Raw genomic sequence first — 13,480 nt, forward strand, 5'->3', positions numbered from 1 at the left:
TGGGCAGCTGTACTTCAATTAAATAATTAAATAAATAAATAAATAAATAAATAAATAAATAAATAAATAAATAAAATTATATTTAGAATACATCTAATAAAAAATAATAACTGAATTTTTCAAGTTCATAAGTTCTATATTGTTCTAATGTCAGTTATTTCTTTGTAGAAATAAATAAATAATTTTAAAATTATAAACCATTTGCTAACCTCCTAACTAACTAACTAACGTAAAAAATGTATTTAACGCTATTTCAAATTTACGTAAAATTTACGTATGGTTAGTGCATTCTGACATTGGCGTTCTATAGGTAAACGAGCCTGGGCAGAATTTGGTGAAACAAGTCATAAAGAATATTTTTGAAGTAACAATTCTAGGTGTACCTGCAACAAAATATATTCAACTATGATGAAACAAACTTTGCTAATGATTCAGGGAAGTTTTAAAATTTACTGGAGCCGGAGGGGAGTGAAATACCCTGAACAAATGTGCAACTACAGCAAGCCGGCAACAACAGTGATGATTTGTAGTTCTGCATAGGGAATTTTTATGCCTCCATATATTATCTATTGAGTTGAGAAACTGTAGAAAACATGGACTCCCAATCGACCTAAAGGGATGGAAGCCTTGACATTTAGAGACTGGTTTATGCTTTCTACCTCATGCCAAATCATTAGAATGAAAGAAATTACTTGTGGGAGACAACCTAGCGGCACATTTTTCGAATGATATTTTACAAGCATGTGAGCAAAATAATATAGCTTTTGTGTGCTAGTGCCCAACCACGGCCGTCTTCAACTAACAGGACATGAAGTTGGAAATCGTACAACACCGCACGGTTGTCTACCGTGAGGCACATCGGCCATTTTTAGTGTTTGTTTACTATGCTAATGAGCCGGTAACCAAACAAATTGCACTGATATTTGCTGATATTATTGATAGTTATTTATTAAAAGGTTAATAGGTTGTTTCTGTTGTTTGTTTGGAGGATATTTAAATTGTTTGTGATACGTAATTTCCAATATTTCGCTTGTAAACTAGTGATCAAGTAGCAAGAACCAAGTGATTATTTTGTTGTGTGGGAGTGTTACACTTTGGCGCTATTTTGCTTTAGTTTTAAGTTACAGTGGTTTATTTTACGGTACAATATTCTGTTTTTCCTTAGATGTTTAATTCTATGTCGTTATAAGTACCGGAAATTATTTAAAAAAAATAGTGTGCTTCTGTAGTGTGACAAAATAGGTTAGGTATTTGTCCCTTGGCGCCAATTTTGTTGTGTTTACTTATAAAACGGTAAGGTAGTTTTTTATACTTATCACATAATGCCAAAAACCTGCTGTATCCCTGGATGTAAATCCAATTATAATTGCACTTTAAATGCTGGGGAATCTATGGTATCTACCTTTGGTTTCCCAAAAGATGTAATTTTAAAAGATAAATGGCTGAAAGCTCTTCCCCTAGACAACTGGTGTCCTTCTCAATATCATGTAGTTTGCAGCATTCACTTTTCAGAAAATGACATTATTAGGGAGGATATTTTTGTATTACCAGGCGGAACTGTTAAAAAAATTCCAACGAAAACTAAACTTGAAGCTGATGCAGTTCTTTCTATTTTTCTAAATTTACCCGAATATTTATCTAAAAAAGTACCTGTTCCGAGAAAAACTCCAGAAGAAAGACAGAAAGAAAACCTAGCTCGTCATAATGAATTGAACGAATCATTTGAAAAATCATATTTATTCAACAGTTTTGAGAACATAATTTCAAATTATCTTAAAAAATCAATATTTGTGACTCTTGGACAACAAAAGTTGAAAAAGATAATAAAATCTATTTTTATATTTTAAATTCAACAGAGGACAGAATTAGCATTGCTAATCAAATTTCAATTAATAGAAAAATGGTTGCTAAGGTATTTGTAAATCATACCGAATTAACTTTTAAAGACAAACAGGATTTTAGCTTTTGATTTAAAACTAAGTAGGTGGTCCCAACTAGAAAATTAATAACAATGGTCGTCTTTCAAATGATACCTATTCAGCACTTCGTCATAGTATTTCTGTTTTGTTAGAAATAATTGAGTACTCTTTTGAAAAGTTTGCAATATCAGACATTTTACCTGGTAAATCTACAACTGAAAAATAAGAGAAAATATTTGGTAAATACAGACTATTAGGTGGTAGCAATTATAATGTTAATTTTGATGAAATAATTAATGCAGAGAAAAAAATTAGACTTAAACATATATTTAGAAATGCTTCAGCAAATAAATTTTCACTTTCTGAAATCCAAAAACATACTGAAAAGTGCTGCAATGAATCTGATCTTGATTGGGATATTTACAAAAATACCGAGAGCGACAACTTTTCACATATACTGGAAACGGAATATTTAAATGAGTATCAAATAGAAGAATAAGCTCAAATTTACATATCTGGTTATGTTTCATTCAAAATATCTAGAAAATTAAATTGTAATATTTGTATTTCTCTAATTACTGAAGGTAAGGGAACTTTTATATAGAAAATGAGTATTTTAATTATTTACAACGCGGTGGTTTAAGTGTTCCTACTACAACAAAAGCCGGGACGCGCAGTCATTTATTTATTAGTTCTTAGAACGGATAGGCTGAAAGTAAAATATTTCGGTCATCACAAATTATCGAAAGTTGAGGGCTTTCAAGTAGTAGGTCGCCAAGACCGTCCTTCGGGGAAGGCTTCACGAAATTAAGCAATATTTTCAACAAGTTCACTTAAACTGTCAGGGCCATATAGTAGTCATCTGTTGCGTCTGGGAGACGCCAGCGTAAAAACCCATATTTTTAATAACGCGCGAAACCGCGAGAAGAGCGTAGGGATTCCAAAGTAGACTTAAATTAAATTGTTAGACTGAAATAATAATTGGAAAAGAAAGTAACAGATCATAGCTGGTTTTTCGGCGGATTTTCCAAGCTAATAAGAAAATATTAAATTACATTGACTAATCCGCCCCGTATTTGCTACGCGGAGTTACTAGAGGAAGGCTAGGGTTTAGTTTAGTTTCAAAATTCATATATAAATGTAGATCAAGTCAATTAGATAATTATTAACCTAATTATTAAAGCATCCCGACACTCAGGGTCCCCACCAATAAGAACCGAAACTTCTGGATCCAAGAAATGTGCGTGTCAAAGTGTGGAATTCAGGAGAGATCTCGAAAAAGTCAGTTATTCCTTAGGTTTCACATTGAGCAGACTAACTATGAACTTTAGACTCTCGGGCTAATTAATTAAATGTAATAATAGATAAAGCTTTTCCGAATTTTGGTGTGAAGTGCGCATTCCCTGAATCTCGGTACGCTGTCGCGTATAAATCAATTAATTAATAATGTTGTTCGAGCCGTTGTGTTGTCATTTTGTTTGTTTGTTTTGTTTATTGTTAATAAAACCCTTCCTGGAAGCTTTGGTGTTTCCTTTTGTTGCTCCACTTCAGTGTCACCCTGTATAGCCAGCCACTGGATTACATTCCACGTAAGCAAGAAAGGGTAAGTACTTGGAAGTAATTCTCTGAGCATACAACATTTCTAAGTTCCCACGTATTGATTAAAGTAGAATGATAATAAACTCCCTTTCGAGAATTAAATAGATAATTAAATAAAGTAATAACCCCTCAGGTTACACTACAGACATGGTAAAAACTGTCCTATTTCATATGCATGCATCTTTGAAAAAATTATAAATGATTCTTTTATATTATTATTACTTTCTGAAAATGTGTAAATAAAAAGATATTTTGTCATCTTACTCTTTCTAGCGTATCCCAAGATATATTTTTAAAAGATTTTTATTGTCAGTTTATTATGTTATGCTCTATTGTTTCTAATGTTTTCAATATCAAAAAGAAAAATAATCAATGTAGTGCTGAAAAGGGCGAATCAAAAAATAAGAAAAGGAAACTAAATACTTTCAATAAATAATAAGTACTAAAAACAATTCATCTTCTAAAATTAAAAGCCAATATGAAATCGAGTATGAAACCAATTACCAGACTATGACATTAAGAAGTATGTACCCCCTAATTCTTCACCTATTATTTTTGAATTCCTGTGTAAGGCGTTAGAAAGTACTACTACTAGAGCTGACATCTTTAACTTGATGAACAATTATTTAATTGAAAATGGTATTTTTTGGGACAATTGTCCCAAGNAATTAATAACAATGGTCGTCTTACAAATGATACCTATTCAGCACTTCGTCATAGTACTTCTGTTTTGTTAGAAATAATTGAGTACTCTTTTGAAAAGTTTGCAATATCAGACATTTTACCTGGTAAATCTACAACTGAAAAATAAGAAAAAATATTTGGTAAATACAGACTATTAGGTGGTAGCAATTATAATGTTAGTTTTGATGAAATAATTAATGCAGAGAAAAAAATAGACTTAAACATATATTTAGAAAGGCTTCAGGAAATAAATGTTCACTTTCTGAAATCCAAAAACATACTGAAAAGTGCCGCAATGTATCTGATCTTGATTGGGACATTCCCAAAAATACCGAGAGCGACAACTTTTTACATATACTGGAAACGGAATATTTAAATGAGTATCAAATAGAAGAATCCGCTCAAATTTACATATCTGGTTATGCTTCATTCAAAAAATCTAGAAAACTAAATTGTAATATTTGTATTTCTCTAATTACTGAAAGTAAGGAAACGTTTATATAGAAAATGAGTATTGTAATTATTATTTACAACGCGGTGGTTTAGTGTTCCTACTGTAACAAAAACCGGGACGCGCAGTCATTTATTTATTAGTTCTTAGATCAGATAGGCCAAAAGTAAAATATTTCGGTTACCACAAATTATCGACTGTTGAGGGCTTTCAAATAGTAGGTCGCCAAGACCGTCCTTCGGGGAAGGCTTCACGAAATTTAGCAATATTTTCAAGTTCACTTAAACTGTCAGGACCATATGGTAGTCATCTGTTGCGTCTGGGAGACGCCAGCGTAAAAACCCATATTTTTAATTACGCGCGAAACCGCGAGAAGAGCGTAGGGATTCCAAAGTAGACTTAAATTAAATTGTTAAACTGAAATAATAATTGGAAAAGAAAGTAGCAGATCATAGCTGGTTTTTCGGCGGATTTTCCAAGCTAATAAGAAAATATTAAATTACATTGACTAATCCGCCCCGTATTTGCTACGCGGAGTCACTAGGGGAAGGCTAGGGTTTAGTTTAGTTTCAAAATTCATATATAAATGTAGGTCAAGTCAATTAGATAATTATTAACCTAATTATTAAAGCATCCCGACACTCAGGGTCCCCGCCAATAAGATAAGAACCGAAACTTCTGGATCCAAGAAATGGGCGTGTCAAAGTGTGGAATTCAGGAGAGATCTCGAAGAAGTCAGTTCTTCCTTAGGTTTCACATTGAGCAGACTAACTATTAACTTTAGAGTCTCGGGCTAATTAATTAAATGTAATAATAGATAAAGTTTTTCCAAATTTTGGTGTGAAGTGCGCATTCCCTGAATCTCGGTACGCTGTCGCGTATAAATCAATTAATTAATAATGTTCGAGCTGTTGTGTTGTCATTTTGTTTGTTTGTTTTGTTTATTGTTAATAAAACCCTTCCTGGAAGTTTTGGTGTTTCCTTTTGTTGCTCCACTTCAGTGTCACCCTGTATAGCCAGCCACTGGATTACATTCCACGTAAGCAATGAAAGGGTAAGTACTTGGAAGTAATTCTCTGAGCATACAACATTTCTAAGTTCTCACGTATTGATTAAAGTAGAATGATAATAAACTCCCTTTCGAGAATTAAATAGATAATTAAATAAAAAAATAACCCTTCAGGATACACTACAGACATGGTAAAAACTGTCCTATTTCATATGCATGCATCTTTGAAAAAATTATAAATGATTCTTCCACCGAATATTACTTTCTGAAAATGTGTAAACAAAAAGATATTTTATGTCATCTTACTTTTTCTAGCGTATCCCAAGATACATGTTTAAAAGACTTTTATTGTCAGTTTATTATGCTATGCTCTATTGTTTCTAATGTTTTCAATATCAAAAAGAAAAATAATCAATGTAGTGCTGAAAAAGGCGAATCAAAAAATAAGAAAAGGAAACTAAATACTTTCAATAAATAATAAGTACTAAAAACAATTCATCTTCTAAAATTAAAAGCCAATATGAAATTGAGTATGAAACCAATTACCAGACTATGACATCAAGAAGTATGTACCTCCTAATTCTTCACCTATTATTTTCAACCAACAACTTGTGTTAATAAAGTGCATAATTTTGGAACAGAGACCAACTGCGTTGTAAAATTTGCAAAATTTGTTGGATCGAAAAATTACTACAGTATGGTCAGGAACGTTCTTCTAAAAAAATATATGCTTGTCAGTAAATTTATTAAATAAAATTTATAATTAATAGGATATGTACTTTTTATCAGAAAGTTTAAGGATAATAATTGATATTGGCGAGGATGTATATGTAATGTCCCAAGAAAGGAAATCATACTGTATAACTCAATACGTTGAGACATGGTTATATATTATTTATACATTCTACATAACATACATAAAAATCGTACTTAATTTGTAGTTTATTAAGTTTATTGCATTTTATTTTTTTTATAAGTAATTCCAGTGCTTCATAATGGTTTAATCACATGACAACAGACGCATAAAATGTATTTATATGTAAGTAGTATTACACTACTTTATACATTGATTTTGTTTTGACATATTGTACATCAAACTATTTAATAAAATTCTCTTTTACTCATACAGTATGTTTCCTGGTGCAACAATAATTCTTATGCTATACGAGGAAAATAACAACAAAATCAACATCACGTAAATATACGTAGAGAGAGATTATTTCCAGATGGACTAGATCCTTTGGAAATACCAGATGAACATATAGGTGTTCAATGAAATTTGAAACTTAGACATATTTTATGAAATACTTTTTATTGCAGATACTATCGCTTGCAAAGAAATGTAGTTTTGCAGCTAAGTGACTTACTAACACCAGCATTGGAACATCCACAAGAAGTAATTCATTCCTCTGTCCTGCTGTAAGTACTAAAGTTCTTGGCATCATGAAAATTCCAAAGTTTAATAAGAGATATTGCTTATGTTAGTCAGGAAACATTTAGTAGACGCAGCGTTTCTCAAAGTGTGCTTTGTGGAATGGAGGGGCTTCGCCAGTGCCAACTGGCAGCGGTTAGCGACGCCTCTGTTCTCCGTCACTGCAACGCACGTGCTTACGGAATATGTCACAGCCGCGCTGGATGTGATGTGCGCACGCATAGTTCTCCGTTCTCCATCCGTTAGCACGTCAGTAACGTCAAAGTTTTAACTAGCAAGTCAGTTCTTGTTTTGTGATAGTTTTAACTAGACCGCCGTACGCAATGGGTCGTTGGTTAAAAACAGCGTGTAAAAAACAACGTACCGAAGCACCAGTACAGGTAAGTATACCTATATGCTTATTTGATTACCTACCTACAGTGGTTGTTTTTTTTTTTCAAAAACAATTTTAATTAGAAGAACCAAAGTCAAAAAGTAATATTATGAAAGACCACCATTCTTACTTAAATGAATTACATGCAACAAAAAAAAACAAGGAGATATGATAAACAGTATATAGCGAAGACTTGGCCCTTGGATTTATGGAAGCCGAGAATAATTGTCCTCAGTGTGTTTTATGTAACAAAGTTTTACCGAATAGCTCAATGTTTCCTGCTAAATTGCTTCGCCATTTCCAATCTGTGCATCCAGAATATAAGAATAAGAATATAACTTTTTTTGAGCGAAAGCGGGAACAGTTGAAATCGAAAACATGCATCAAAGACGGTTAATGAAAATGCAACTGAGGCATCTTATATTGTTTCTTACAAAATTGCAATGGCCGGTGAAGCCCATACTATAGGAGAGAATCTTATAAAACCATGTGCAGTCGAAATGGTAAAATGTATGCTAGATGAAAAAGCTGCAAAAGAATTGTCAAAGATACCATTGTCCAATGATACAGTATCTCGTCGTATAAAAGACTTGTCAGAATCTATAAAAAGGCAGTTATGTTCGCGCCTTAAAAGTTGTGATTTTGCTCTACAAATAGATGAATCTACTGATGTAGCGGGGCTAGCAGTGCTGCTTGTGTTTGTACGGTATCAATTCGAGCATTCTATTCAATTTATTAATGTGTAAGGTGTTAGAAAGTACTACTACTGGAGCTGACATCTTTAACATGATGAACAATTATTTTATTGAAAATGGTATTTCTTGGGACAATTGTATTGATGTTTGTACCGATGGGGCAAGAGCTATGGTTGGAAAAACTTCAGATGCTGTTTCGAAGATCAAAACTGTAGCAAAGAATTGCAGTAGCAGTGACTGTATAATTCACCGTCACGCACTTGCTATGAAAAATATGTCACTTCCCTTCAAAACTACCCTCGATGAGTCTGTAAAAATAATAAATTTCATCAAGTCTCGACCGTTAAATATGCGACTATTTAAGATCTTGTGTTGATCTTCGATGGTTGTCCCGTGGTAAAATATTACTTCGGTTGTTTGAGTTACGAGTTCATGCTTTTCTTTTGGAACATTTGATTTACAAAGCAATTTAACTAATAAATACTGGTTGTTTAGACTTGCCTATTTAACAGAAATNCAGTTCACAACGTATTACACGAAGTAGAACAAAGAAGACTTGAAAATGGCAAGTGTGATCTTGCCGAAACGTCGTCCAGAACACGATTCTATCCAGAATCAAGAAAACCATACGCGGAGAGGAACCCGGAAACATCTTGACAACATATATATATATATTGAGATGTATGGAAATGTAATGTATTCAAAATTGCATATCAAAAAGGGGTAAAATTGAAAGAAAATATCTGACAGAAGTCGCTCGTCATAAAATTAAAATGTACTGACAAAATTGAATTGATTTTTTTAAATGGGAAAGTATTGTAAAATAGTATTAAGTAAAGAAAATAATGAGCTATAAAAATTTAAAATGTGAAAACAGAAGTGCGTTACTAAGAAGAAAGTGTTGGGTTACGAGAAAAAAAAAAGAGAGAATAATAAACATTAAAATATGACAGCTAGATAATAAAAGTAATAAGAAAAGGAAAAACCATGTATCAGAAAGAATATATATGAAAACGGTTTCGATACACATTTTGATTGAAGATTACGGATGATACAAATACAAATAAGAAGTCTAATAACGAAAACAAGGTTAAAACGTGTTATATACTTGACACCTATATGTTTGGAATGTCACAGTGAATAGTTTTATTTAGTTTTATGATAAGTTTATTTTCTGTTCATATTTAAGTAAATACCTACGTTAATTTTATGTTTTTTAGTAACTAGTTTTAAGAATGTTAACTTTTCTGCTGCATTTGTAATAATTGCAAAAATATATGTTCCTATACGTTTTTGCGTTACAAAATTAATGTTGTTTAATTATTTTTCATGCTTTTATATAAATAAACAAAAATAATTGCAAACTTTTTTATAATTGCCTCAAATCTAGTATCGGATCGCAAAAATTTTACGCCAGTCCCGGAAGGTTAACATATGATAAAGACAACAGGCAGTCATTATTAAGCAGTCTGTAACTTCTGGATTAACAGCTATTGGGATATAAAAAATTCGAAAAGTTTGACTCAGTAGAGCGAATGAATTTTCTGATACTCTTCTTACACGTGAGAGCCTGTAGTTGAAAACAGCTTTTTTTGTATCAGCACGAGAGTCGTTCCTTGAGAAAGGTTTCATAAAATGTGTTGATAATTTGAAAGCTTCGTCTCCTACTACTACGTAAGGTAGCAGTTTTTCTCCTATTTGTCTTGGTGGAAGATAAAGTTCTTCATTTTTTTCAGTTTCCCTAAATTAGATTTTTCTAGGATACCACTGTCACCTTCTCTACCGTATGAACCGATACCAACCATTACAAATTTGTAGTTAGCATCGACAAAAACCAAGCAAAACAACGGGAAAAAAGTCTTTATAATTAAAAAATTGAGAACCACTTTTTCCAGAACAAAAATTTTTAACATGTTTGCCATCCACAGCTGAAATACAATTTGGAAAATTCCATTTTCCTTCAAAGTCTTTGGCTAGTGATAGGTCTTGTGGGGTAGGAGTTGGCACGAAAATAGGTGGAAGTCTTTCACTGCATAGTTTTAGCACCTTCTTTACAATGCGGCTTATGTAACTTGGTGATATTCGAAATGCAAAAGCTAAAGATGCATAACTTTCTCCAGTAACTAAAAACCTAAAAAATAAAAATACAGCTTTAAAGGCATATTTCTCTTTTAGTTGAAGAATGTAAAAGCCGTTGGAAATATATTCGAGATACTTATATGAGGCGCAAAAGGAGCAAAAAACTGCCTACAGGCCCCGCCAGATCAAAGGTATTACGGAAATGGCATCTCGAAGAACACCTTGTATTCCTCAACTTGGTTGAATGCGAAAGGGCGTAAGTAAATTACGATAATTAAGGATAGTGCCTGAAAGACGGCATTTAACTTGAACGGTTGTTTTGAGACAAATAACCTTTACTACATTAGCATTTTATTCGATTTTTTTTTCAGGACTTTGACAAATACTGCCACACAAGGCGAGACAACAGAAACACAAGATGATGGTACAGAATATGAAACACAAAATAAAGAAATGGAAGAGGAACCGGATGATCCTGAAAAGACCCCTGACAATAGTAACATTGACAATATCCCCACTATCCCTGAACAACAATCTGAAGCAGGTGCATTGAACAAGCCGTTCAATAAGCGAAAACATGACAGCAAAATATCGTCAGAAATTATTGCAAAAATGTTTAAAAATAATTCTGATGATAGGGCAAAATTATTATCAACAATTCTGGCAAAGCCAGCAGAACAACATCCAATAGATGTGTTCTTCCAAAATATGGCGATGTCGGTTAATAAAATGTTCCTTGAAAGTCAAATTCGTGCCAGAATGGAAATACAGTAGGCGCTTGGTAATCCGGCGCTCGCCAATCCGGCACGCTCAGTAGTCCGGCACTTTGGGACTCGGGTAGCCCGCTCTATAATCCGGCATGAACGCCGGACTACTGAGCGGTTGAATTGTTCGAGTAGTGTTTGTCTCGCTCGCGACAAACAGTCTCGGCCTAACCATAATAGTGAAGCCACGCGTTTGTTTTACTTTTTCTTGTTTCGCAGCGTCGCTTTGACAAAATGGCGGACAAAAAACGTAAACACGAAACATTAAGTTTAATTAAAAAGATGGAAATTTTGCGAAAGTTGGATAGTGGTGAAAATCAGATGAAGTTGGCTGGTAAATATGGTGTAGGCCGTGCAACAATTTACGATATAAAAAAGAATCGTGAGAAGATAGAAAACTTCGGCAACACTGCTGACGCCGGGACGAGTTCACGACAGACTATTAAGGTTGGAGAGTATCCTCTTATGGAGGACGCGTTGTATACGTGGTTTCTTCAAGAACGAGCCCGTAATACGCCTCTTACTGGAGATATTATTCGTCAAAAAGCCTTAACTTTTTATGAAAAAATATATAAGAATGCCAACTTTAAAGCTAGTGATGGATGGTTCCAGAATTTCAAATCAAGATATGGAATACGTTTGTTGACTGTAACCGGCGAAATATTATCCAGTGACACATCAGCCGTCGCTCCATTTGTCGAGAATTTTAAGAAAAAAGTTGACGACCTTAGTTTAACTCCGGATCAAGCTTATAACGCTGACGAAAGCGGCCTGTTTTGGAGAGTTTTACCTAACAAAACTTATGTTTACAGAAAGGAGTCAGAAGCTCCAGGCAGGAAAGTGTCAAAAGACAGGGTCACTATTATGCCCTGTGCAAATGCTAGTGGCACTCATAAGCTTAAGTTGCTGTTTATTGGAAAAGCGAAGAATCCTAAAGCGTTCAAAAATGTTAATCTTCCACTTGTGTATAAAAATCAAAACAAGGCATGGGTAACTAAAGAATTATTCATTGACTGGTTTCACAATGATTTTGTGCCTGCGGTACGTAAATTTTTGAAAAGCAAGAATCTTCCACCTAAAGCTGTTCTGTTGTTGAATAATGCACCTGCCCATGAACCAAATGATGAGTTACAATCATCTAGGGATGGTAAGATTCAAACACATTTTATGTCACCTAATTGCACACCGTTACTTTAACCTATGGACCAGAATGTAATTCAGATGATAAAATGTAACTACAAGAAGAGACTCTTGTTGAATGCTATTATCCGGGATGATGATGTCACTAAAACACTGAAGGACATGAACCTTAAAGATGCGGTCTTTAACGTAACTGAAGCGTGGAACATGGTGCCTCAAAAAGCGATTCAATCGTCGTGGAAAAAATGATGGCCTTCACTAAACAAAAAACCTGAAGAAGAGTGGGATTCAGAAGATGAATTACCTCTTGCAGAACTAAAGCAGATGTTGTTCCAAAATAATCAGACAGAGTTGACTGAACAAGATATTGAGGAATGGTTTGCGGAAAACTCGGATTCTCACCCTGTAATGACCGATGAAGAAATAATAAATGATGCTGTTTCTAGCTCTGAACAAGATGATTTGGAAATGACCTTGCTTAGTCCCACGAACACCTCAGTGAAGGCTGAAGATGCCCTGAAATCAATAGATGTCAGTATCCGCTGGGCAGAGGAAAATAACGCTATTAACGACATTTTACTGAATTTGAGAAAGTTAAGAGAAATGATAATTAAAAAAATTTACTATGGCAAGAAGCAAACGAAAATTGACAAATATTTGGTCAAAGCGTCATGTTCCTCTTCCGCAATTGAAAACGTCACAATTGATGAACATATGTAATTATGTACATATGTATTTGTATTTATGTTAAGTACGTATGTATGTATGTACATACATACATAATTTTATTTTTATAATAAATTCACCTAACCATATTAAAATAGTATTTTACTGTGGATCTATGATATGTAGAATTTATTTTACATTTTATGTATAAAGCTTTTACTTCCCATAGAAATCCGATAATCCGGCAGTTCTGATAATCCGGCATCGGCGAAAAAATATGGGTGCCGGATTACCAAGCGCCTACTGTATGTCAGATTGTTGGACAAATAGAGTTGGAAGAAATCCGTAAAACCTCAAACTCTTCATGTTCAGCTCAGTATGACATACTACCGCCTACTCCTACTCCTTCATACACTTCTGTTTCTCATCAATCACCGCCATCATCTTCAGTGGAGTATGGAATATTATCGCCTGGTCCTGCTCCCCATGGATCTTCTGTTTCTTACCAGTCACCGCCTTCTTTGCAAGATAACGACGTGCAGTATATGACAAACATGTCTGGTTTAAATTTTCATTAGATATTACTACTGGGCAACTATTTTTACGTTTTTTTTTAACGATTACGTACGTTTTGTTATATTTCTCAAATAAATATATTGAGCTTAAAAA

At 33.7% G+C, this 13,480-nt stretch overlaps 1 protein-coding gene across 1 annotated transcript; it reads left to right on the forward strand.

Annotated features, from left to right (window-relative positions):
• The first annotated feature begins 7,910 nt into the window (after window positions 1-7,910).
• Window positions 7,911-11,015, forward strand: LOC111692122 (zinc finger BED domain-containing protein 5-like). The gene is made up of 2 exons (XM_023455871.1): window positions 7,911-8,164; window positions 10,613-11,015. The coding sequence occupies exons 1-2, from the start codon at window positions 7,911-7,913 to the stop codon at window positions 11,013-11,015; spliced, it is 657 nt and encodes a 218-aa protein (XP_023311639.1).
• The last annotated feature ends 2,465 nt before the right edge of the window (window positions 11,016-13,480 follow it).

The sequence above is a fragment of the Anoplophora glabripennis genome, unplaced genomic scaffold (assembly GCF_000390285.2).
Source record: "Anoplophora glabripennis isolate ALB-LARVAE unplaced genomic scaffold, Agla_2.0 scaffold973, whole genome shotgun sequence".
NCBI classification, from domain to species: domain Eukaryota; kingdom Metazoa; phylum Arthropoda; class Insecta; order Coleoptera; family Cerambycidae; genus Anoplophora; species Anoplophora glabripennis.